The sequence below is a fragment of the Hyperolius riggenbachi genome, chromosome 7, assembly GCF_040937935.1.
Source record: "Hyperolius riggenbachi isolate aHypRig1 chromosome 7, aHypRig1.pri, whole genome shotgun sequence".
NCBI classification, from domain to species: domain Eukaryota; kingdom Metazoa; phylum Chordata; class Amphibia; order Anura; family Hyperoliidae; genus Hyperolius; species Hyperolius riggenbachi.
In genome coordinates, this window is record NC_090652.1 from 266,483,141 (window position 1) to 266,510,664 (window position 27,524).

Below are 27,524 nucleotides of genomic sequence, written 5' to 3' on the forward strand. Positions count from 1 at the left end.
AGACACTGCAGTGTAATTTGCGTTACAAGTTCAGTGCCCGATTGTACTGCTTGGATTTTGCCTAGCTACTGTGTGATTGCATTGTGTGTGTGGCGTTCTCGTACTGGCGTAAAGCGCAAAGCTGACCCAAATACGAAAACGCCGGACTGAGTGCAGGCCACTCGACAGCTGAGTGGGAATTGTTGGAGTGTCTAGCAGCAGCTAGTGGTGGCAGTGAGAAGTGTTTTTGAGGGGTGACAGCCCCTTGTGTTAGCTTGAATAAGGCTGCTTCCCCTCACGATCTGGTCAAACCCCCAGTCGGGAACCGTTTCTGCAGGCGTGCCGTGGGGCCGGTTCCTGACAGTAGGGACCCCACATACCCGAACCCTCTCTGTTGGTTGACCCTGTCACATGCTAGGAAACAGGGCTCCTGTAATCGATAGTATTAGGGGCCCCACACACCCTTCCCCATCTCTGCCGTGAAAGGGAGCCCCTATAGTGGAGGGTGAGTAGTTGGGACCCCACAGCCCGGCGTCACCCTACGGCTGCTCCACTAGTAGTTTTGTCTCTGATCATGGCTTTTGGTTCAAGTTACAGTAAAGTTAGAGTAAAAAAAAAATGTTGTCCTTTACAGTTTAAATTGGAATTTTTAAACAGGATCATGTTTGGGTCAAACAGGATCATGTTTGGGTCAAACTTCAAAGATCTCATCCTGTCAGTTTCTGAGGGATGTGGTAGAAAATCAAGTCCACTGAAAACATCCTGCAACTTACAGGACTTAAAAGGAACCCGAGGTGAGAGACACATGGAAGCTGCCATATTGATTTCATTTTAACGTCCTGAGCGGTATGGACGAGCTCAGCTCGTCCATCACCGCCGGAGGGTGCCGCTCAGGCCCTGCTGGGCCGATTGTCACCAAATAAAAAGCAGCACACGCAGCTGGCACTTTGCCAGCCGCGTGTGCTACCTGATCGCCGCCGCTCTGCGGCGATCCGCCACGAGCAGTGGCGAAAGAGGGTCCCCCCAGCCGCCCGAGCTCTGCGCAGCCGGACCAATCAGTTCCGGCCAGCGCTAAGGGCTGGATCGGAGGCGGCTGACGTCAGGACGTCGGCTGACGTCCATGACGTCACTCCGCTCGTCACCATGGCGACGAGAAAAGCAAAACAAGGAGGGCCGCTCATTGCGGCCCTTCTTGTTACTTCTGATCACCGGAGGCGATCAGAAATATGCAGCATGAGCGCCCTCTAGTGGGCTTTCATGCAGCCAACTTTTAGTTGGCTGCATGAAATAGATTTTTTTTTTTTTATAAAAAAAAAAACCCTCCCGCAGCCGCCCTGGCGATCTTAATAGAACGCCGGGGAGGTTAAACAACACCAGTTGCCTGGCTGCCGTTGATCTCAGCTCTTTCTGATCAGTAGTATCTGAATCACACACCTGAAACGAGCATGCAGCCAGTCAGATCTGACCTGCATGCTTGTTCAGTGTCTATTGATAAAAGTATTAGAGGCAAGGGATGAGCAGGCAATCTGCATTGTTTAAAATTAAATAAATGTCAGCCTCCTTATCCCTCCCAGTTCAGGTTTGCTTTAAACAGGGGCGGTTCTTCTATGAAGCAACATGAATTACGTGCTTCAGGTTGGCAACAATTAGAGGGCGGCAAGAGGCGCCCCCCCCCCCCCCCCCCCAAATGTCCCCCTCCTCACACTCCCCATCTCCCCCTCCCCAAATGTGCGGCGCTGCTTCACTCACCTGCTCTCAGTGTTACAGCAACGGGATCTCCATCCACCTGTCCAGCGTTACGTGACTCCTCATGTGACCTGTTACGTGCTGCCGGTCACATGAGGAGCCGCTGTAGTCAGAGAAGAAGAAGGACTTCATGTGTGGCTGGTGATCCCATCGCTAATCTGCTGAGAGCGGATGAGTGACGTGGTGCTGGTGCAGCACATATCTGGGGATTAGAACCAGTATGGAGGAAATGCTGTTGTGAAGGAAGCAGAGAGAGGTAAGCGTAGTGCCAGTGCCTGCAATGCACAGCCCAATGTGTCTCTCCTCCCTGGTCCAGCTTTGCACAGACACGTGTGTGTGTGTGTGTGTGTGTGTGTGTGTGTGGGGGGGGGGGGGTCCTCACAATGTATTGCTTCAGTGCCATAAAAGTCTAGAACTAGCCCTAGTTTTAAAGTATCTGCTACTAAAGTCGGGATGCAGACACAACACCTTCAGAGGTCTTGTGGGGTCCATGCTTCTACAGGTCAGTAATTTGGCTGTTTTGGTAGTACAAGGGGGACCTACACAAAACTAGGCAGATGGTTTCATTGTTTAGGTTGACCACTGTCAGTGTTTAAAGTGAACCTGAGATCAGCTATTTGGGCATATTTATACTTACCTGAGACCTCCTCCAGCCCCATGAGGTGTATTCGCTCCGTCACCGTCCTCACTGTCCGTCGGTTGTGCTGGAATCAGCCCCGGTAATCAGACCGGTCGCGCTTTTCTGCACATTTGCGGCCCGGCCGCATGTCTGCCTCCTACCATGCTCCTGTCTCAGGGTGCATTCTGTGCCTGCGCAAGAATGGGAGCTCGCTGGGGGCGTGTACCGGGGCTGATTCCAGGACAACCGAGCTGGTAGCAAGGACGGTGAAGGAGTGTTAGCACTTCACGGGTCTAGAGGAAGTCTCAGGTAAGTATAAATATGCTAGTGTCCTGATCTCAGGTACACTTTGATAACAAGTAAAAAGTATTGTCCACACAATACGCAGGTTTGGTGAAGGAAACTGTGCAATTTTCCCCAGAACAATTCTTTCTGTACCGGAAGAATGTATTTAGCCCAGAGAACATGTGTACAGGGATCTTGATGCATAAGAAAAACACAGCCAGGGGATACCCCTAATGACATGTACTCTTCTGGTCTGGACAGGCCTGGGCTTCCTAGTAACACTAGTAGGAACACCTGTCATGCCTCTGATTCATGTTTTCTCTACACAAGAGCCTTGTAAAGCCCTGAGTGTCTGAAAACTGCTATTATTGCAGCGTTGGTTCTGAATGCCAAAACATGCTGCCTCTGAGAATTCCTTCACCTCCAGCAGAATAAATCACAGCACAGTCTGTGAGTCCGGTGATTCATTACTCCCAACTCTTTCACAATTGCTGTTGTCCTCCAACTTTCTTCTGCCTATTATCTTCTCCACCTACCCCTCCCAGGCAGTAATTATTCCTCATGTTTCTTTCGCCCCCTTGTGGTAAAAGCAAGAAGTTTTGAATCAGGATGATCACACTTATTGGATAACTTTAGAGAACAAAAAGTAAGCTCTCGGCTAATACGCCTACTTCAGACTTTAATCCTGTACATTAACAAGATGTTTAAACACACAGCTTATATACATTGGACATTTGGGCAAGAACATTCTTTTGCAGATATAAATAAATAAATAAATAAATGTCATTAGATGCCTTAATTGCCACTCCAGGAGGACCTCACAGGGATATTGTTCCGTACTCTCTCCCTCCTCAGATTTGTATTGCAAACCTATTGTATGTATGTAGAGTGGGATTCTGTATCCTTAAGTTGGACATCCATCAGGTGACTTGGCAGCCGATCAACCATCTGATTCAACTATTATAATCGGATGAAAATCGGTGCTGCCAAGTGAGTGCCCGGCCGACAATGCAACCGATTTCGGGCCAAATCTGTTTGCATTAATCAGTCGGAGACGTGCTGCAAGATGTAGGCTCGACTTGCTCGATCGTGTGCGCAGCGGTAACGGCAAGTGATGCCGGGACCAGTGACGAAACCCCCTCCGCTATCCCACCAGTGTGTAATGTGCTCCCACAGTGCACTATACATTACCTGTCGGACTATTGCTTGTCCTAAGTTGGCCCTGGGCGCACTCCTTGCTCCATACACGCACCCCATGTGGTTGCCGGAGTAACGGGGGCGTGTGTGACATCACACACGCACCTGCGTGTACATTGGCAACCACCTGGGGTGCGTATATGGAGCAAGGAGTGCCTCCGGGGCCAACTTAGGACAAGCAACAGTCCGACAGGTAATGTATAGTGCACTGGGGGACCGGTAATGTATATAGTACTAGGGGGACCAGGAGGGGGGGGGTCTTATTACACATTAGGGGGAGCCGGCACACAAGGACATAAGGCACAAGCATAAAATTGATCAGGAATCAGCCTGCAGTGTATGAGCAGCCGACAGCTCTTTCTCTAATTAGATTAGAGAGAGATTTGTCTTTTGGTCTAATCTGTCCATCATTGCTTGATGTATGTATGGGCACCTCTAGCCCTTGTGGTACAAAGTTCTCCTTTTAGCATGTAGTCAAGAAAAAGAAGTTGCTGTCCAGCTGTGCATGTTTCTTCAGGTCTTTTCTCAGTTCCAGGAATGTGCGGTACATTGTGGTATCTTTCAGAATAGTAGAAGCAGTAGAGTGAAAGCTTTTACTGATGCTAACACAGTACAACACTCTACTGCTTCCTCGTGTGGTAAGAAAGACTTCTTCGGGAAAATATCAGGCAAAACCTATAAGCTCTATTTAAACCTCAGCATACATCCCCAACTGTCCCACTTTTGGGGCAATCTGCATATTTTTGTAACCAATTACCTCTGCCTTTCTTTGTACCCAATTGTCCATCTGTAGAGTATTATTTTGGTGACCATTGTGGGTATCTGTAGAGATTAAAAACTGACTTTTGCTTGTGAATTCTTTATGGTCCTTATAAAATGTCATGGAGGGTTTATTTTTTGTGTACATTTTTTTTTTTTTTGCATTTAAAGGTAGTGTTGGTGTTCAAATTCAGTACAATGAATCTGAATACTCCTGCCAATCAAACTGGAAGAGGAAATATCTAAGTAGCGTGAAGCACAACGTGATATGCAGGGCAGTGACCCTTTCCTGATCCTGTCCACTCATTCGGGTGCTGAACCGAGGCAGGCGAGAGTATTCAGGTCTTCACAAATTTGGAATAGTGAATTCAAACACACACTATCGGAAGGGTTTCTCTTTACCATCTCAAAAGCTTTTGAGGTTTATATTGTCCTTTGAAGCATGATTAGCTGCACACCTTTATTTTGACTTTGTGAAGTCCCATTCCACAGATATTGCCACATGGGAAGTGGGAATATTTGAGAAAAGGGGGTTTACACAAAATTAAGGGGCAGTTGGATAGTGTATTGGTAAAGAGTCACATATTCCTCTCAGTTAAGGTTCCCTTTAAAGTACTAGCCCCAATTACATACAGATGCATCTCTCTGCTACAGCTAGGCAATGTGTATGGTTGCTAAGACTTTAGGAGAAGGGACAATGGTGTGACTCGCATTGGAGCAGCTGTACACATGATAGATTACTGAACGAGGCAACCCTGCACAGATGCCTTGGCCAAGTTCAGTCTAGCTTGTGCACAAGGCCTTAAAGGGCAACTGAAGTGAGAAGACTATGGAGGCTGCCATGTTTATTTCCTTTTAAACAATACCAGTTGCCTGGCAACCCTGCTGGTCTGTTTGGCTGCAAAAGTGTCTGGATAACACCAGAAACATGCATGCAGTTAATCTTGTCCGATCTGACAATGTCAGAAATGCCTGATCTGCTCCATGCTTGTTCAGGGTCTATGGCTGAAAGTATTAGAGGCAGAGGATCAGCAGGAGAGCCAGGCAACTGGTATTGCTGAAAAGGAAATAAACATGGCAGCCTCCCTATAGCTCTCTCTTCAGTTGTCCTTTAAAGAGACTCTGTAACAAAATTTTAAGCCTTAGTTCTTCTATCCTATAAGTTCCTATGCCTGTTCTAATGTGCTCTGGCTTACTGCAGCCTTTCCTAATTGCACAGTGGCTGTGTTATCTCTGTTATATGATCTAATCTTCTCTCTTCTGTCGGCAGAGGCTGGAATGTGTGGAATGTGCAGGGCTGCTTGTGATTGGATAGAAGCGATACACACCCTCTGCAGGCCCCCTGCACATTCTGTATGACTCACACACTCTGCTTATGTGAGCCTATCACAAGCTGGTTAGTTTGTTTGTAAACACTGCCTAAAACTGTTAATTACAAGCCAGGATTGCAGCAGAGAGTGGCAGAAACAGCACAGAGGGGCACAGGAGAACATAATGAATAGAATGGTATGCTTTTTTAAACAGAAAGCCTCTGTGGAGGACACTTAGGGAAGGATCACACTTGTATGTGCCAGAATCGCAGATGATACCTCGTAAGCATTTTGCTGAACAATTGTGCGTTTTGCACAGCGTTTCACTTTTTTTTTTTACAGTAGCCATTGCTTTCAATGAAAATCCACATGCGGTGTGTGGGAAAGTAGTGCAGGTTGCGTTTTCTTTTTTAAAACACTGTAAACGCATATGCCCCTGGAAAACGCAGCCCCACCATAGGCTATCATTACATAGGATTCCGCATGTGGTTTTAATATGGGGCAAAACGTGTAGGTTTTGCTCAAGTGTGACTACTGCCTAAATGATTTGAAGCATTTTGCTGCTACGTAACTTTGTAAAACCTATAAAAAAATATAATCATTCTGATCAGTGCTTGTTCTGCTAAGAATTAGTGTAAAAATTTAATCTGTTTTTTTCATCTTTTATTTTAGATGTACTGCATTGTGGCTGTGTGAGTGCTTGTCCAAACCACATGGGTATGCAGAATCTACATGCATGGATCTTCTTTGGAATTAAGGTAAAGGCACCAGTGTACAGCCCACTTGCATGTCTTACTAGAAAGCAGGCATGGGCTTTCCAGTAGAGTGCTACTCAAATTCAAATGAAGTCTATGGACTTCACATGTCAATGTGGGATGCAGGGGTTAACTTACCCAGAAGTCTCTGGGACGTCTACGTTTCATTATGCGTTATAGGCGTAATGAAAGCCATGTTGCAAGACTCACTATCGCGCTTGCTCCTTCCGGCTTGAAAGAGGATGTGTGGTATTGAGTCTTGGAACGCGGCTTTCATTACGCCTATGTGTGTAAGGAAATGCACACATCACAAAGACTTCTGGGTAAGTTAACCCTCCCGCGGTCACATGTGAAGTCATTAAACTTCATTTGAATTAAAAATTTGAGTAGTACTATACTTGAAAGTCCATGTCTGCTGGAAAGGCAAAACATGAGATAAATGCTATACGCACCTGGGGTTTCATTGCTGTGCTCGAGGCCGCCGCTTTTCCCTCTGGGTTGTGGTCTTCTGGGCATGTATGGGTGGGCCACACGCCTCTCATGATCATGGTCCCATGGTAGGGAATTCTTTGCACAGTTTGTCTTTAGAAACTGCATCACGAAGGCAAGCAGCCCACCCATGCATGCATAGAAGACTACAACCTAGCCATGGGTTGCAATCTTTCAGAGGGGACAGCGGTGGCCTTTGACGCTGGAACGGTTAGACTAATAGGGGCGGGAAGATGCCAATGGTAAATAAAGCATTTATCTCCTGTATCCTTTGAATGATGCTCCTTGTTCATCAGCTGCAACATCTACCTATACTCTCCAAGTCTTCGGCTTGGTTCACACTTGTGAGGGGACTGTTCGGTTCAGAGTAAATAGTTCTGTATCAGCTTCCTTTTTCTCATCCCGCTCACGCCCGGAGCAGGTAGGTTTCTGTCATAGACATCTATGGAAACTGCATCCGTAATCTGGAAAAATGCAGCAGGTCGGGACTTTGCGTTTACTACACGTCTGTCACTGTGCTGCAGAAAACATACCAAATGGGTACATTTTTTTGTTTGTTAACCAAGTGGAAACTGAGTCTGAGCTCCCCTTGATATCACATAGTGGAAATAATTTGAATCTAAATAGGCAGGAGTAGAGTGTAACTGGGCATGTTCTAAAACTGTGTTCAACATTCTCTTACCGTTGGGTGATCATTTGTGCTCCATTTTGTTACAGTAAGGGGTGTTGCACTCTCACTTTAACAGTAAATCAATAAGGTATGATATAATGAAGAGCAATATGAAAGACAATAGCTCTTAGCAGATCTGCTGTACATTCAACCAGTTGCTTGCTAGACTTGACCTGTCTGCTTGTTCCTGTCTAGGCTCAGGCCCCGTTCACACTGCACGCGTTCTCATCCGCGTTTCGGGAACGCGTGCAGGAGGCCGACACGCACGGCCTTAGACAGTGCATAGACTGCACTGTCTGATGTTCACACTGCACGCATTTTTTCCAGAAACATGATCAGCAACGCATACAAACGCGGATGGTGTGCGTCCATGTGCGTTGTGATCACACGGCTGTCCGCGTTTGCTAATGTATACAAGGCCTAAAGGTAGAAAGCCATACCCACATGAAAATGACACTTATGATCACCTAGAGAACAGAGGGTGTGGATCACTGATCCTTTTTATGTGAACCTGTTGCATGCTGAATTGTGGTCAGAGAACACAATCTTATTTGATTGGCAAACTATTTCTCACATTTTATAGTGTTTGTTAAAGAGAACCCAAGGTGGGGTTCTAAGAATATTTGCACACAGAGGCTGGGTCTGCCTATACTGCCCAGCCTCTGTTGCTAACCCAATCCCCCCCAAGTTCCCCCTGCGCTCTGCTGTCCCCCATAAATAGCAGCTGCGCTGTCGACACGCAGCGGGCTGTGTTCACCTTTTGTACTGTCACTCTCAGCATAGCTCCGGTCCCCACCCGCGTCCCTTCCCTCCAATCAGCGGGGAGGGAAGGGGCGGGGACCGGAGCAATGCAGGAGGTGCGGCGAGTGTGACAGTACATAGGTAAACACAACACGCTGCGTGTCAACAGCGCGGCTGTGATTTATGGGGGACAGCAGAGCGCAGGAGGAACTCATGGGGGATTGAGATAGCATCAGAGGCTGGGCAGTATAAATAGACCCAGCCTCTGTATGCGGATAGCATATTTAGAACCCCACCTCGGGTCCTCTTTAAAGTGTACCAGAGCTCAAAATATTGAAAAGAGGTATGTGTAAAGAGTGGTAGTATCAGAGTCCTTTTAACCTGCTGGGCGGTCTGGACGAGCTCAACTCGTCCAGTACCGCCGGAGCCTGCCGCTCAGGCCCTGCTGGGCTGATTTGGCTCAAATAAAAAGCAGCACACGCAGCCGGCACTTTGCCAGCTGCGTGTGCTGCCTGATCGCCACCGCTCTGCGGCGAGGGTCCCCCCAGCCGCCTGAGCCCAGCGTAGCCGGAACAAAAAGTTCCGGCCAGCGCTAAGCGCTGGATCGGAGGCGGCTGACGTCAGCTGACGTCGATGACGTCACTCCGCTCGTCGCTATGGCGACGATGTAAGCAAAACAAGGAAGGCTGCTCATTGCGGCCTTCCTGGTTTATTCTGGGCGCCGGAGGCGATCGGAAGAACGCCTCCGGAGCGCCCTCTAGTGGGCTTTCATGCAGCCAACTTTCAGTTGGCTGCATGAAAGTTTTTTTTTTTTATTAAAAAAAAAACCCTCCCGCAGCCTCCCTGGCGATCTTAATAGAACGCCAGGCAGGTTAAGGTGAGACTTCTCTTACTCCAGAAAACATTTGTATACACAATAATCTTCTCAACTAGATTTAATCTTTAAAGGGACACTTAAGTCAAACAAAAAAAATGAGTTTTACTCACCTAGGGCTTCCAATAGCCCCCTGCAGCTGTCCGGTGCCCTCGCCGTCTCCCTCCGATCCTCCTGGCCCCGCCAGCAGCCACTTCCTGTTTCGGTGACGGGAGCCGACGCGAGTGATTCTTCGCGTTCCCAGACACATTGGAACCCTCTATGCTGCTATATGGTATATGATATATGCTATAGCAGCATAGATGGCGCGATTGTGGCCAGGAACGCGAAGAATAAACAATACAAATTGTCTGTCTATCCTGCTGATCCTCTTTCTCTAATTACAGATAAGCAAGAGCATCCTGGAGGTGAGAGTGGGATATGTGGGGTTAACTCACCTGTGCGTTCCACCAGCATACACTTCAGCATCCAGAGTCGGGAGTTCCACCTCTCACCATCTGCAGGATGCCATCGCTCATCCCTACCTCTAATTCATTTAGCCATAGAACCTGAACAAGCATGCAGATCAGATGTTTCTGACAAAACTTAACTGGATTAGCTTGTTTCAGGTGTGTGATCCAGACACTCTGATGCTGATTGATAAGCAGAATTACCAGGCTACTGGCATTGGTTAAAAAAAACATAAACAGGGCAGCCTCCATATACCACTTCAGGTGCCCTTTAATAGCACAACTGCATGAAGTGTAAACTAAAAACCTCCTGAAAGCTATATCTATTATTGTAACTTATCTCCTCCTCCCCCCCCCCCACCCCCACTCAGGGAAGGCCAAATCTCAGCAGCCAGGAAGCCAAGGCTACTTAAAGCCGAGATGGAACACTAACTATAACAAGTGACTTGTCTATACATCTTATCTAAAGTTTCGATAGTTTACGCAGCAAAACTAGCTGAAAATAGCTTTAATAGAATATGATTATTTCTTCCAGTGATACGACAGCAGCCATGTTGTTTGTAAACATTACACAGCACTCAGCCTCTGAAAAAAACCTAATCCTCCTCCTCCTCCTCCTCTGAAATCTCTGGCTAGTAATACCTCCCCCTCCTCTTGCCCAGACTGAGCTCCCATGAGCCCTTGCTACTGCCAAGGCTCTCTGAAAACCTGTGGGCGAGGCTTCTTCAATTTATAGGGAATTAGAGTATTAACCACTTCACCACTGAGGGGTTTTACCCCTTGAGCACCAGAGCAATTTTCACCTTTCAGTGCTCCTTCCATTCATTCGTCTATAACTTTATCATTACTTATCACAATGAAATTAACTAAATCTTGTTTTTTTCACCACCAATTAGGTGGGACATTATGCCAAGAATTTTATTCTAAATGTGTTTGAAATAATTTTTTCCCTATTTTTCCATTAAGTTTTCGGCTTTCATAGTTTTTAAATAATGCATGCTACTGTAATTAAAACCCATGAAATTTATTTGCCCATTTGTCCCAGTTATAAAACCGTTTAAATTCTGTCCTTATCACAATGTTTGGTGCCAATATTTTATTTGGAAATAAAGGTGCATTTTTTTCAGTTTTGCGTCCATCCCTAATTACAAGCCAATAGTTTATAAAGTAACAGTGTTATACCCTCTTGACATAAATATTTAAAAAGTTCAGTCCCTAAGGTAACTATGTATTTTTTTTTTACTTGTATGTTTTGTTTTGTTTTTTAATTACAAAAAAAAAAAAATTGGGGAGTGTGGGAGGTAATTAATTTTTAATGTATAACTAATGTATTTGTATATGAAAAATGCTTTAGGGTGTAGTTTTACTTGCAGGTCACATAAACAGTGAGTTTGTTTTATGTGACCTGCAAGCGTACAGGAAGTTCAGGGAGGCTGGGCAACTTTTTTTCACAATGATCATGCTGCTTTTCGTAGAAGCAGCTGATCATTGCGGGGGGCTTAGATCAGCGCCACACCCAACACACCCTACCACCACACCCAACCCACCCTCCCCCCCCACCACCACCTTCCGAGTGCATCAGATTTGCTTGTGCTCTGATTGGATTCGATCATGCTGTAATTGTATTTGATTGTCCCGTGATTGTTTGATTGCCTCTGAGACCCCACTTCCCACCAACCCTAATACCTCTCAAATACTCCCTTTTGCTAGGTAGGTGCTCTTTTTTTCTGGGTAATCTCGGAGGAAAACCCCATAAATTTAGCAATCCACAATGGCAAGAAGGGGGATTTCCGATGAAGAGGTATACAGATACATGGACCAGTCGGATGAAAGCTTTTGGGAAGACTCATCCGACGAATCATCCGGGTCTGAATTTGAACCTGTGGAAAGCAGTGGTTCTCTGACCGAAAGTGATGACGAGGCTTTGGTCCTCGGCTAGAGCCAGGCGTACCAGACCCCATGTCGTTAGACCGCAGGTGGCGCAGGATCCGCCTCAAGGGCAACAGGGTGGTGCTAGCGCTGATGAGAGTTTTCTTGGTGAGGCAGGCACCAGCAGCGCAGCATCTCCTAGACTTAGTACCAGTACTTCCGTAGACCCTGGTGAAGTGGTGAGCACCAGCATGGAAGTTGAAACTGGTACGGTGGCACGTGCAGTAGTACCCCTGTCGCAGCCACCAAGAAGACGACGGGCCCGTAGTACCCATAGACTCCCAGAGGTGCTGGCACATCCAGATTGGCAATCCCCTGATTAGGCCGCACCCATAGTGCCCCCTTTCACCGCCCAGTCTGGAGTCCAGGTGGCGACAGCTCATCTAGGAACGGCCCTAGACTTTTTGCAGCTGTTAACCACAATTAAGTCCAAGAGAACCTGGGTGATGGAGACCAACCGTAAAGCCACACAATTCATCACCGAGCACCCGGAGAGCAGCTATGCCCAGCCTTTCCGGTGGAAACCAGTCCAAGTTTCCGACATAAAAATCTTTTTGGCCCTTGTCCTTCACTTGGGACTAATGAAACAGGATGTATTGCGGTCGTATTGGTCTACGAACCCAGTACATCATGTTCCCTTGTACCCTGCTGCCATGTCCAGGACACGATTTGAGTCCATCCTGCGCTTCGACGACAAAACCTGTCATAAAAAGGGCCACCCTGCTTATGACCGGCTCCACAAAATTCGACCCCTCAGACCACCTGTCATCAACATTTGCAGATGCTTAGATCCCTGAACAGAACATCTGCGTAGACGAGTCCCTCTTACGCTTTACCGGGCGCCTTGGCATCAAACAGTACATCCCAAGCAAGTGCGCCCGGTATGGGGTGAAACTGTATAAGCTCTGTGAAAGGGCCACAGGCTATACATGTCGTTTTAGGGTCTATGAGGGAAAAGACTCAAAATTGGAGCCGGTCGGATGCCCTGACTACCTGGGGAGCAGTGGAAAGGTTGTGTGGGACTTGGTGTCACCCTTGTTCCAGAAGGGGTACCATCTTTATGTGGACAACTATTACACAAGTGTGGCCCTCTTTCAGCACTTAAAGTTAGAAGGAATCCGATGCTGTGGCACTGCGCGGCCTAGTTGCCAGGGCTTCCCCTAACGGCTCGTTACCACCAGACTTGAACGGGGGCAGAGGGCTGCCTTGCGTACTGAAGACCTGCTCGCGGTGAAATGGAGGGACAAGAGGGACGTTTACTTTCTGTCCACCATTCACACAAACACTACAGTCCAAATTCAACGGGCAACTTAGGTCATTGAAAAGCCCCTTGTCGTCCACGAATATAATGTCAACATGGGAGGGGTGGACTTCAATGACCAGAGGTTAGCGCCCTATTTAGTTTCCCGGAAAACAAGATGCTGGTATAAGAAAGTGTCTTTATCTGATTCAATTGGCAGTTTACAACAGATTTGTTCTCTACAGTAAGGCTGGGAGAACTGGATCTTTCCTCCAATTTCAGGAACAGATCATTCTGGACACCCTGTATCCAGGAGGTGCCAGCCCCCCCCCCCCCCCCCCCCCCCCCAAAAAAAATGCCCACATAAAATGTTTAATTAAAAAAAAAAAAAAAAAAAAAACACAAATATTTATCTAAGGGTCTAAACTTTTTAAATATCTATGTAAAGATGCAATATTTCTCTCTATTTTTTTTATAAGCTTGTAAATAGTGATGAATGCAAAAACGGGAAAAATGCTCTTTTATTTCCAAATAAAATATTGTCGCGATACATTGTGATAGGGACATAATTTAGACGGTGAAATAACCGTGACAAATGGGCAATTACAATACGTGGGTTTTAATTATGGAGGCATGTATTATTTTAAAACTATAATGGCCGAAAACTGACAAATAATGAATTTTTTCTTTTTTTTCTTCTTACTGTTAAAATGCATTTACAGTAAGGTAGCTCTTAGCAAAATATACCCCCCAAAGAAAGCCTAATTGGTGGTGGAAAAAACAAGATATAGATCAGTTCATTGTGATAAGTAGTGATAAAGTTATAGGCTAATGAATGGGAGGTGAACATTGCTCGGATGCATAAAGTGAAAACGACAGAGCTTAAGTGGTTAAAGAGAAGCCGTGACCCAAGAATTGAACTTCATCCCAATCAGTAGCTGCTACTCCCTTTCACATGAGAAATATTTTCCTTTTCACATACGAATCATCATGGCTGATATTGTGGCGAAACCCATCCCACAGTGTGATGTCAGGACCATGGTCATGACAGTTTCCTCTCTGTGAACCTCATTGCATTGTGGGAAATAACAGCTGTTTACAGCTGGGTCCAACTGTCAAACAAGCAAGCAGCATCTCCTTCCACTGACATCACCTGCCAGCAGTAAAAATGTCACCATGTGGTAAATGTCAGAATGTAAATCAGGGAGAGGAAACATTTTAATGGAAAAATACTGACTAAATCATTAATACATACCGTATTTTCCACCGTATAAGATGCTCCAGAATATAAGACGCACCCAGGTTTAGAGGGCAAAAACCAGGGAAAAAAATATATAAAAAACTTAACCTGGTCTGTCCATATTCCAGGAGCGTCGTCTTGTAGAGGTTCTTGCCCAATGATTATGTCCCCTATGTGTCCCTTCTGATCTACGGTAATTGGGTCACCCCCTGTGTCTCTCACTCCCCTGTGTATGCTGTGCTGCCCCACATGTTCTTCTTGCCCCTCCATGTATACTGCTACTGCTTCTTAACCTCCTTAGCGGTAACCCCGTGCTGGGCCGATCTGCATAATTTTTTTTCTTTCTTTATACACGCAATGTTACTCACAATCGCCGCCGCCCCGCGCCGATTCGCCGCATGAGAGGATGCACCCCCCCCAGACCCGTGCGCTGCCTGGCCAATCAGTGCCAGGCAGCGCTGAGGGGTGGATTGGGACTCCCTCTGACGTCACGACGTCGAGCCCTCATGGATATCCCGTTCAGAACGGGATTTCCGGGTGGGCATATGCGCCGGCGGCGATCGGCGCATACGGGGGGACGCCGCAGGGAGGGGGGAAGCATGTAGCTAGCGCTAGGCTAGCTACATGCAAAAAACCCTGCCGCGGGAATCATACCGCCAGGGAGGTTAATATATACTGCACTGCCTAACCCCCGCCCCCCCGTGAATGCTGTGCTGCCCCGTATGCCCACATGTTTCTCTGACGCCCCATAGGGATATAGTATCAGCAGTAGCTCCCTCAATGTATTCAGCGGCGCCCCCCATGCCCGCATGTTTCTCTGCCCCCCCCTGTATAAGGATAAATTATCGGCAGAAGCAGCTCACCTCCTTCAAAGTTCCCGCAGTGACAGCTGACCTCTTGTGTCCTGCGTGGCTCCCCGTAGTAAAAACGTCTGCTGTTCGCGTCATCAGCAGAAACTTTCACTACAAGGAGCCACGCAGGACACAAGAGGTCAGCTGTCACTGCGGGAACTTTGAAGGAGGTGAGCTGCTTCTCCGATACTTTATCCTTATACAGGGGAGGCAGCGCAGCATTCACGCGGGGAGGGGGCAGTGCCGAATACATTGATGGGACTACTGCTGACACTTAATCCTTATGGAAGGGGGCAGAGAAACATGCGGGCATATGGAGCAGCACAGCATTCACGTGGGGAGGGAGCAGCGCAGTATACATAAAGGAACATACAGGCAGGCATCCCGGGGGGGGGGGCGCAGCATACACAGGGTCAATGCAGGGAATCCCAGATGTTCCGGCAGGTCGGCGGTTCCAATCCGCAGGCGTTTGTTAGTCGGGGATTCCCTGTATTCGTAGTATAAGACGCAGGGACTTTTTCTACCCATTTTTTGGGGAGATAAAGTGCGTCTTATACGATGGAAAATACGGTAATTATTGTAAAAATGAAGCACTTTTATTTATTACATTTTCACTGGAGTTCCCCTTTAAAAACTTTGCAGGTGATAACTTTTGAAGGACATAAATGTTTTCAGAAGCTATAAATTATGTTTGTTCTTATTGCATTGAAACTTTCCCATGACTTTTTTTTTTTAAACTAAAAGACATCATCATAAAAAAAAAACAGACACCATTTTTCTTTTGTATCTTTTTTTATTCAAAAGTTTTCAAAAGAAACAAAACAGGAAAAAAAAGCTAACAATCTAATCAAATTTACAGTTCAAAAATTGTATTTTGGCGTTTAACAATAACTACAGAGTTGTCTTGAACCGGACAAATAAGTTACCACTGGCAAGTTTTGTGGCACTAGTAAAACAAAAATAAAAAATTAACTCTCTTGATCATATAGATATCTCTATGAAAATCTTTTTTTTTTCAATCTGTACAAAAGGTCTTTCTTCATAAATTAATTTTATTTTTTATAATTTAATGGCTGTCTACTATGTGATGTTTAATTGATTACTTTTATGTACAGAGGTTATGTTTTTACGCTCCAAATCTTACCTAGACACAAAGTATGGCACATTGTTCAGACAGCGGCAGCTGTTATTTTTTAATCCCCCTGTATGAAACGATATGAATTTACCACTCCAACGTAAATGACTATGGAAATTTCAATAATAGTTCTCAAGTCAAAATAAATTTATTAGACAAGGACTGAGCTGCATGTCTGAACGTTGCTGTCTTTACTGCTGAAGAGTCCGTTTTAACATCTAGAATAATGAAAAACGCACCTCAAGCAGTAAAGATATTCAAAATGGAACTTGCCATGACAGCTATTAAAAAGGAACCTGTCACAAAGCTAAGGGGTTGGGGCATTCAGATCACTGGAGTATGCTAGTTTTGGTGAAGAAAAAAACAACAACTTTCAAACATCAGTCAAGATTAATGAACCTATCCTGAATAGGGATGGTCATGTCTGGGGGGAATTCATGGAGAAGCATGTGATTGATCAGTTTGGTCAGGTGATAGATATGCAAGTCTCTGATTTGCTAGTCATGATCATCACTTAAAAGCAGACCACAGCAAATCAGAGCTTTGCAAATCTATCAGCTGATCAATCGTATCACCTGCTTCTCCATGAATTCTCCTAGACATGACCATCACTAGTCCTGAATCTCACTTTACTTTCAGGAGTCATGCAATGGCTACCACTAGTGGGGCTTTGGAACCTTGGCTGTAACAGGTTATCGCTGTCCTAAAAAGTTCCCTTTACTGAAAGCAATTATACTCCAGGGAGCTTTGAACCAATTTATACCACAACTTTTTTTTTATTTTATTCCTCTGCAAAAAATAAAATCAAGAAAAAAAAAAACAACTTCTTATGAATATGTATTTTCATACTAAAATCTAAACTCAGAGCAGCAATTACTTTTGAAACTATGAAATCTCACCGCTGTCTAAGATCAAATACATGCAAATTATTACTAAATACTTAAACTATAAAAAAAAATATGAAAAAATGAAATAAAAAGTAATTGCTTAGCCCTAGCGCCAGCTAGGAGGGTTTGGTCAGAGGAAACAGGCAATGCCAGCAACCTGTCTTGTTAAAAAAAGGAAATAAACGTTTTTTGAGGTAGATAACTGATCACACTGCTGACCAGGCGGCGAGTACACAGTTTTGGAAGACAACAAAATTCTTTTCTCTTACATATGCAGTTAGAATAAAACAGCCATAATATAAGCAGTGATCAATCTAATGTGTTAATAAAAAATATATATTATATATAAAAGGAAACAAAATGCTGTATTTGACCAATCAGGAATTTCATAGTTTCAAAAAGGTGTTTTTATTTTATTTTTTTTTCTTTACAATTAATACTTGTAGTGATGATGTGAAGTGTGGCACTGCTTGGATCCAAGTCTTCCTTCATGCTTTTTGATATTGTGTCCATACATTTACTAAAACTATTTAAAAAAAATGCAAATGTACAAAAAAAGGCACGTTCTCCTAACCGCAAACTGGTCCGGCAAAAAATAAAGAGTACAGAAAAAAAAAATCACGCTGAGAATAATCTGGAAGATTGGTTACTGGCTCTTTGTTCTTTGGTAAAGTTACCTTTAAAAAGTGCCAAGTCATTTTTTTATTTCTATTATTTTCACCTAATAGAGAGCGAGTACCCAATGTACTGACAATCCACTTATGTCTCAGCTTATTTCTTTAAAGTCCTTTAGCTTTTTGCCATGTTGCTGTAACAGCACTTATTCGTTTGCAAGGTTTGAGCACAATCAACTATCTAAAGCACTATCATTTATTGTAGAAAGAAACAACCAAAAGGAAAAAAACAAACAAAAACCAAAAAAACACATTCATTGACAATTTCCCTATCCCAATTCCTATATTCTACATACACTAAAACATCAATTTAAAAAAAAAACAAAACAAAAAACCAAGAAAAGCAAAAAAGTTTTTACATTGCATCTTACAGCAGATTCCTAAAATCGCTTAGACTACCAGAGCAAATTGTTGGCATAAGGCCTTACAAACAACTGATTCTATTAAAACATCCCACAACCTCCCCCCCACCCCCCTTCCCCTCAGAAAATGTGTTTCAATTCACACAAAACATTTTCCCCGACTCCCCTCCCTCCCAACAATTTTTTCACTACCATACACATTACGTGAGGAAAAAAAAAAGTTCATTAAAACATTTACTACACATTAAAAAGCCAGATTTTCAGCAAATTTTATAACTACCTTTTAAAAGCCCTATGCTGCTGTTTTACAAGGCAAAGTTGACCAAGATGAGTTGGCCAAAGCAATCTACATTTTTTTTTCTAGTAATTGCGTGGAGGAAAAAAAAGCTACAGCATTAAAAGTTTTTTTAAGGCAAATTGGAATTCATTGGAAAAAGATAAGACACTTCACGCTATGAAAAAAAAAAAAAAAAATTACAAGGAGTCAGAAAAACGGACAACAACACTGCACTACAGCAACACTCACACTGCAAGCACAGAGGCATCACAAAAAGATGCCTTCTTGTTGGAACCAATTAGAACATTGAGGGGCCAGCATCATTTATTTTGCATTAAGTTGCTTTGCTGGCCAATAAAATGGTTCAATTTCAGAGAAGAAAAAGCGCAAAAATAAAAATAAAATCCCAAGTCCTTAAAAGGTTAACAACGGAAGTCTCATACAAAACAAAAACAACCCAAAAAAATTAAAGCAGAAAGTAAATAACACAAAAATTGTCATGCACATGTCCTCATACAAATAGCCACCTGTGCATATCCAGAGAAAAACCTGTAGTCTGTCTTTTTTTGTGTTAAATTACTTGATAAAAATTTCCATAATAAAATAAACCTGTTCAGGGGAACAGACACTAGATGAATTGAAGGTTTTTATGCACCTCATAGAACTTATAGCAAAAATAGTTTGAGTTGATTTTGTTATAAATAATGATTTTTTTTTTGTTTTTTTTCCCAAGAACCTGTGCAAAACTGTCAATTCATAAAGCACGATTGTTCAGAAAAATGCATGATTGTTTAAGCATCTGAACCACTTTTCCCCCAATCAAGGTCATCACTCCACCTGTAAAAGAAACAGAAAAATAAGATAAATTATACCTTTTTATACTTTACATATCTCATTACGATAAGAAACATTTTGTAAAATGTTAAAATAAAATAATAAAATCAACCCATATTTTTACCTGTCAAAAAGAGAAACAAGAGTGACTGAGAAATGATTTGTTTCCCTGTTTTCATTAAACATACCCGGAAATTGAAACCTATATAGCTTTTATTTCATAGAACATGACTATTTGAAAACAAAAAAGGTCAAGATTAAAAATTTAGTAATTTAATGTCAGGAGTTTGGTGCATTTGTCATAGTATGTGTTGTAAAATAATTAATGACAGTGGAAAAGAATTTTGTTTTTTTAATTGGATTGTGCAAAATACAAGACAATACATAACATTGATCTCGCCCTTTTTTTCCTGGCGGACTCAAACCAGAGCTGCAGCCACTAAGCCATGCTCTATAGATAATAGCAGTGTTAGGAAGTCTTGCCCAATGTCTCCTTACTGAATAGGTGGCGGCTTTCTTAACCAGTACACTATCCAGCCATATAGAGATATAATATCTGCTACTGAATGTGCTGAATATGCTATACTGTGCTGCTCAGAAAATAAAGTAAAGCAGCAATACCATATCTGAGTGGGACAATATATTTTGGGTACTTGTTCGTGGTCTAGGGTGAGGGGGGCTGCGAAGAATTGCAGCATTGTGCAGCATAGTGAAAATGCATCTAATGATCGTCTATGGTGCCGCCGCATTTTCAGAAGACCTCTGCAATTTCACATTGTTCCAAAAAGTTACAGGTATTTGTGATTATTCAGGCTGGAGCGAGCGTATGGTGTCTCCCACAATGCATCACTGTGGAATATGCGGTCACGTGACTACAAACACTTCCTCCTTCCGGGTTGAAGGAGGAAGGGTTTGTAGTCACGTGACACGGCTTGGAACGCAACGTGTGAGGTGCCGCGGGAAGGATGAAAGAAGACGCCTGCTGGGTACGTTTAACCCCCCCCTTTACACACCCGCTCAGCTGCAGTAACTAGGAGAATGATATCCGCATGAAAGCCATTCGGATTTCATCCGTTTATAATCCGTTGCTTATCCCTGGATTTTACATCAGTGACTGATTACATTATTTTATTGTCCACTATCTGTATAGAAAGGCACACCGCAATGGAAACAGCGCTATCGGGACATCAGAGCGGAGACGACACTGCACTATATGGTGACGGCCTGCAGAGGACCTTGGATGGGGAAGCATTGCTTTCGGCACTTCAGAGAGTTTTCTGTTTTTAATGGGTTTGTATATTCATTCTCAATGGATTAATTTCAACATAAATAATTGCCGATACAAATTTGGTCTAAAAACGTAATGCAACTTTACTGTTTTGAGCTTGGTACATTGTTCTTAATGTTGGATCAAACCACAAAAATAAAAGATCAATACAAAAATACATTTTGGAAGATAAAAAAAAAATTATTGGTACAGAGCATTTGGTCTTTAAAATATCTCAGAATCTTAATTGTCCCATCATTGATTCCTTTTCCTGATCTCCTGTAAGATTTCAAGAAGATGGGTATCTACTTGAAATCCGTAGAAAAAAACGGAGTTAGGAGACTAGCATGTAGACATGCACGTTACAACGACTATGAACAGAATGACGCACTGGTATTCTGAATGTCTATTTCATCTGACATTGTGAATCTATACTATCACTAGGTGGCACTGCAGCTGAAGTTCTCCCATTCACAATAGTCATCAGAAGTGTGTAAGCTCAACGGTGAGGATGAACTAAAGGTGTGCAGTGAAAGAAAACGGACTTAAGGTGACCATACACTGGTCGATGTGCCATTAGATCGACCAGCTGACAGATCCCTATCTGATCGAATCTGATCAGAGAGGGATCGTATGGCCACCTTTACTGCAAACAGATTGTGAATCGATTTCAGCCTGAAACCGATTCACCATCTGCTGAGCTGTTCTGCCGCCTGTCGTCCCCCCCCCCCCCCCCCCGTATACATTACCTGAGGCTGGCTCCCGGGCGTCTTCTCCGCGCTGCACCGCACCGCTGTTCTTGCTCCATCCCGGCGCTTCCTGTGTTACTCCGTGACCAGGAAGTTCAAATAGAGCGCCCTCTATTTCAACTTCCTGGTCACCGGAGTGACACAGGAAGTATAGCGTACACTGGGACATGCGGAAATGCGGTGCAGCGAGGAGAAGAGGACCCCGGAGCCAGCTTCAGGTAATGTATACATGCGTCGCATTGGGCCCGAATCGTACGCCGCAAGCGACGCGCTCCTACCGCCGGGCGATCGAGGGTAATTTCCCGCACGGCGCGATCGACGGACCGATCCGATTTCGGGAGGGAATCGGATCAGCGGGTGCGTTTAGCGCAAGCGATTGGCAGCAGATTCGATCCCAGGATCGAATCTGCTGTCGAAACGGACGGGAATCGGCCCAGTGTATGGGGGCCTTTAAACATACTACAGAATACTGAGCAGAAAAGCGGATGAATTTTAAAATTCCCTGCAAACTAGGGATATGGAATGAAGCCACTGACTTCACTACTCTTTGTCCTAAACAAATCCTATTATCCCCTAAAGAAAACCACAAAAAGTAGCAAAAATAAATTGTGAAAATGCATTATTGCGGACCAAACACAGCCTGTGAAAACTTTTATTTTAAAAAGCTGTATGGTGTAATTGTATATATTTAAAGAGAATCTGTATTGTTAAAATCGCACAAAAGTAAACATACCAGTGCGTTAGGGGACATCTCCTATTCCCCTCTGTCACAATTTCGCCGCTCCCCGCCGCATTAAAAGTGGTTAAAAACAGTTTTAAAAAGTCTGTTTATAAACAAACAAAATGGCCACCAAAACAGGAAGTAGGTTGATGTACAGTATGTCCACACATAGAAAATACATCCATACACAAGCAGGCTGTATACAGCCTTCCTTTTGAATCTCAAGAGATCATTTGTGTGTTTCTTTCCCCCCTGAGGGGGGAGTGCATAGCAGAACCACAACACTGAAGAACTTGGCAGCCTTCCAGACACAGGCTGATAAGTCTGACAAGGGAAAGATACATTGATTTATTACAGAGACTGTGATAGTACAAAGTGCTGCAGTAAGCCAGAACACATTAGAATAGCTTTTGGAACTTGTAGGATGATAAAAAACAGGATGCAATTTTTGTTACGGAGTCTCTTTAAAAAATGTCAATGCTTTCAATGATGCATACGCAAAACGCAAGTCCGATTGAAGTTTTCTGGCCCCAAATTTATTCTGGGCCCTCAGGGAAACAGCATTCCCATCACACAGAAACTGCCTTCAATATGCCACTATTCAAACAAGGTTTGAAAGTAACAGCTGACCTCAGGTTGGATGCTACTGGCAGATTTGTCAAGTACAAGTTCGGAGTGTGTCTTCAAGAATCCTGAAAAATGAATGTTGTAAACTTCAGCAGCGGAGAGACTTTCAAGCTGTTCTTGTTCAGGGGAAGCGGCTGTGTTTAATGAGTGTGTACACAGCATTTCCATTGCAACAAAATCTGCCTGTCCCATGGAATGCACTGATCAGGCCAGAGGCATCCCAGCAATGCTAAATCCCTGTTTGAACTCACCTGTCCTGTCTTCACCTCACTGACAGCTAGCACAAAACAAACATAACTTATGCTGGGCTGGCACACACTACTGCTCGTGTCGGGTAGGGATAAACGTTCCAATTTGGGTTTGAATGAGGCGTTTGGTAGCTCACCCTTGTTACCGGCTTTGGCCGATGGGCTCCATGTTGCATTCCAGCTCGATACTTCCTCCTCCTGACTGTGAAGGGGGAATGCAATGTGGAGAACAGCAGCCAGAGGTGGCAGCAAGGCGGAGTTAAGCCAAATAGAAGAGAAGCAAAGTAGACCTCTACATAGAGTCAGTTACAGAGAAGTGATTTCCACCATAAAATTAACTTCAATGGACAGGAAAAACCTCTACAATGATCTTACAATAGGCCACATAGCAGCAGTCCTAAATCTATCATTCTTTGTTCCCCACTGACTCCTGCTGATACCAAGTGGTATATGTGAATGATTTATATTTAAAAATTCATATTTACCTACTTAGAGAGAAAAAAATGAACACAAAACATCTCCTTACCTTTAGAGTTACTTGTTTTGTTGATAGGTGTATGGAGAATGTTCATTAGACGTCTCTACTGTCACTTGCTGTTGACCACTGGGTTCCTGGAAATGAATACGCAGAGTGCTTTAGGTAAAAGATATATGAATGTCCAGTTTGAGTTAGGATATTTAGTTAAGAATAACTACATGTTGGAGCCACTTTTACATGCTTGACATTCCAGGTGCTTAGGATGGCATTTCATTTAGAGATGCTGAGGCTGAACTGTAGGCGGCTGGAGTTTACCTCTTGCAGGACACCACTTAAGATTAATGTGAACCTGCGTCAAACATGAAGCAGTGTCTATTGTATGCAGCCTTCTCACCCTCTCTACAACATTCATAGGTCCAAATGCAGACTGTGCTTCCCTATAGTGACTGTAGCCACACCCACTGCCTGCCCACCTGACCATACATCAGCCTCTGCATTGGAGCAAATGACCAAATCGGTAGGAGCATGGCTACATGGCCAGCCCATTTCCAGCAGAGACTGCTACACAGTGAAGGGAGTAGCTAAATTCATTACCTGTAATATTATAATGAGACCTAAAGTTAGGGGAAAGGACCAGTAAAAGCTTTCTCCAGACTTGGCAGTAGCCTGCTGATCTTCTGCCTCAAACACTTTTACCTAGACTTTAAACAAACATGCAGATCAGAGGTTTGTTAAATCGTGGAGAAAAAAGCAGAGGGAGAGTATCCAACAATAACTGATGTGGTGTCCTACCTTTTAGGGTTCCTGTTCTAGATCTATAAATCAGGATTCGGATAAAAAGTTCAAAAATATTTATTCGTGCACTCGACAACGTGTTTCACGGTAAAAACCGCTTCCTCTGGTCAGTAACGTGCCTAACACCAGGGTAGCAGCCCTAACACTGCTACTGCCTATAGAGCGCGTCCTAGTGGCTGCAGCTCTGGCGCTTTGAGTCAGCCAGGCGAAAAGCGCAATATAAATCTTTGTGTTTGTTTGTTTTGTGCAACAAGCACCACAGCATGGGTGTTCTGGGTGCAAAAGCTGCAATTTTTTCTTTAGTGGGCTCTGTGACTGACACAGGTTAACTTTAACCAGTTGAGGACCACAGGCTTACACCCTCCCCTAGTGACCAGGCTTTTCTTTTTACAATTCAGTGTTCTGCAGCTGTAAGAGTGTGCTGCACGGCCATACAACTTAGGAGCCAAATGAATCTGCCCCCCTTTTCTGTCCACCAACAGAGATTTCTGTTGGTGGGCTCTGATCGCTGCTGCAGTCTATTTTTTTTTTGATTAATTTATTTGTTTTTATTTTGAATGAAAATGTTTTTTTTTTTAATTTTCCCTCCTGCCCTCCCCCCGGAGAGCCAATCAGGGCGATCCTCTCTTATAGACATCAGCCTATGAGAAGTGATCACGTAGCGAGCCACTCCAGTGGACAGCCAAGTGACAGGGCTGTCCCCAATACAGTGCTGCAGTAGATCGCAGCGCTGTACAAGCAAAACACACGGCCATTTCTGTTCCTTTACAGTCTGCCAGGAAGGTCCGCGTGGGTTGTGCAGGAGATAGCAGAGCTCCGTCACTCAAGCGGGGATGCAGTTTGCGCACGCGATTCCCACTAATCTCCTCTCCCAGGACTTGACCCCAATTGTCATTAGGCGGTCCTAGGGGAGCCACCTTATGGCCGCTTAACTCCAATTGGCGGTCGCAAGGTTAAATGGTCGTAAGGTGGTTAAAGGACACCTGAACTGAGAGGAATGTGGAGGCTGCCATATTTATTTCCTTTTAAACTATACCAGTTGCCTGGCAGTCCTGCCGATAACTTTGGCTGCAGTAGTATCTCTGATCACACACCTGAAGCATGTGGATAATCCAGTCAGACTTCAGCCAGAAACATCTGATCTACAAACGGCACCCGGAAACAGGACTACCCTGGTGTTAGGCACGTTACTTACCTGAGGAAGCGGTTTTTACCGTGAAACGCATTGTCGAGTGCACGAATAAATATTTCTAAACCTTTTATCCGAAATTGATTTATTGATCTAGAACAGGAACCCTAAAAGGTAGGACACCACATCAGTTATTGTTGGATACTGCCTTTTGGAGATTTCTGTACACTTAACATTAGAAACTGGCGCCTCCAGTTCTTACAGTACTTAGCGTTTACCCCTTAGTTTTAGGAGAGGATTGGTTTTAAAGGGTTTTCCCGTGAACCACAGAATCCTTTTTTTGGAGCAGCAACCAGCATCATACCATACATAGCCGAGTGGGGACGGTAATTCCCCACAAGCGCTGACGATTGGTTGCATCACCCAGAAACCCTTGTTTGTGAGTAAACTTCTTGCCTTTTATATACGGTCTTGGTGACCTAACCAAACATCTGATCTGCATGTTTGTTTAAAGTCTAGGTAAAACTATTTGAGGCAGAAGATCAGCAGGGCAGCCAGTAAATGTGCATTTTTTTTTTAAATAAGGAAATAAATACGGCAGCCTCCATATCCCTCTTACTTCAGGTATCCTTTAAATGAAATTCAACCTAAAATTAAAAATTGACACCCACTTTACCCTACGACCACCGATGGGCGTAATCGTGGCGGCAGCCCCAGGACCGCCTAACGCCAATTAGCGCCAAGTCATGAGGCGGGTTTTGCAGGAGATCGCACGAGCATCTCCGCTTGAATGATTGGTGGGCATAAAAGAAGGAGTCGGGTTAAGCCGTGGTCCTTAAGTGGTTAACTCAAGCCGAGATTCAAACCCAGGTCTATCTATGTCAGAGGGAGAGCCTTTAACCAGTACACTAACCAGCAATATAAACAAAACATTATGGTATTCTAATGCTTTCCCCACGGGGCATTCATCTATAGGAGGATGGAGACCACAATATGAAAACCTTCCTCCATTGATAAAACACACACTGAGCCATATATATGTGCTGCTCTTCCTGTCCATGCTGGAGAGACTTACCTACTACAGGAGAGCAAGACTGCACTGTCTGCGGTTTCCATTCATGAGCTGCGACTCACTTTTGAATCGCAGCGCATTGTTGCCCGCATTTAGGGGCGATTGCGAAGCTCCGCCCTGGGTAGTGGCGCACAACGCAAAGCAGAGTGGCTCTGAGTTGCAGTGGAAATGAGCCCTTAATGTCAGGAATTCATCTTTAAACCCCATAGCTGCTTTCTGCAGTGCTTCAGGAAGGAACAATGAGCCTCCTGCTCTAGTATTCACAAGAGGCTGGGTGCACTGCCTTCACTCCAATACGCCGAATTGATTCTGACATGTGTACTGACCTCCACCGAGACGGCCGCTGTTTGGACGTGTGTGTACTGCGGTATATACGCTCCTTGCATAGCTGTTGTGGCAGGCATATACTGGAAGAGAACACAAGAAGGAAAATGTTAACAAAAACTCTGAAGTGGTACCTGTGACACCCACAGAGGGTGCAGGGCAATGGCTGAACATTAAACTATAAAAATTACAACCATACAGTGTCACAGAATGAAGCATTCAACAAGCATAACATCTGTAATCTGGGTTTTAAAATACTTTTTGCTCCTTGGAAGCTGAAAAGCAGAACACATTTTAAACACTGTCTCTATCCAACTGACCAACTCCCCTATAAAACTCACCTGGAGAGGGGCCAATTACTTCAATTATGTCTTTAGGAGCAATAGTATTCTCTTTATTTTATTCAGGGCTGTGGAGTTGGTACAGAAATAATCGACTCCAACTCTGCCTCCTCAATAAATGAAACTACCGACTCCAAGTCAGACTCCAGCCACCCAAAATTGCTCCTGCTCCAACACCTTATGCTGGGCAAAGACGGCGCGATAATGCGCCGGTATTAAACCAGCGGCTCGATGCCGACGCGTCCCCTTCCTTATCTGCGCTTTGTTTTTGCCGATTGTCCGCCCGCGGGGATCGAGCTGGTAATCGATCCACGCGGTGATCGGACACGTCAGAAATGATCAATCGAGCCATCAGTGGCTCGACTGATAAGGAGCAGTCGAGCCATGTATGCCCAGCATTATGCGTCCCTGTTCGTACGCGCGGGCGTGTGGATCCATTCCCACTCGTCCCCACGGGCACTTCTCAGCGCT

The 27,524-nt window shown here is 44.4% G+C and overlaps 1 protein-coding gene and 1 long non-coding RNA gene across 9 annotated transcripts in view; one reads left to right on the plus strand and one right to left on the minus strand.

The window, feature by feature from the left end:
• Positions 1-21,112, plus strand: part of LOC137525017 (uncharacterized) — a 189,245-nt gene extending 168,133 nt beyond the window's left edge. For 2 of the 3 annotated variants that reach the window (XR_011022842.1, XR_011022840.1), the window contains exons 3-4: positions 6,568-6,653; positions 20,453-20,747. This is a non-coding gene — a long non-coding RNA (uncharacterized lncRNA). Of the gene's footprint in view, positions 1-6,567; positions 6,654-20,452; positions 20,748-21,013 lie in introns of those variants that run through there. The other variant, XR_011022841.1, reaches the window with a different exon arrangement.
• Positions 18,362-27,524, minus strand: part of RBMS1 (RNA binding motif single stranded interacting protein 1) — a 470,972-nt gene continuing 461,809 nt past the window's right edge. For all 6 annotated transcript variants that reach the window (XM_068245657.1, XM_068245659.1, XM_068245658.1 and 3 more), the window contains exons 12-14: positions 26,715-26,795; positions 23,441-23,526; positions 18,362-19,305 (exon numbers count right to left, since the gene is read on the minus strand). In XM_068245657.1, the coding sequence (XP_068101758.1) occupies positions 23,449-23,526; positions 26,715-26,795 (159 nt within the window). In that variant the 3' untranslated portion in view covers positions 18,362-19,305; positions 23,441-23,448. The remainder of the gene's footprint in view (positions 19,306-23,440; positions 23,527-26,714; positions 26,796-27,524) is intronic.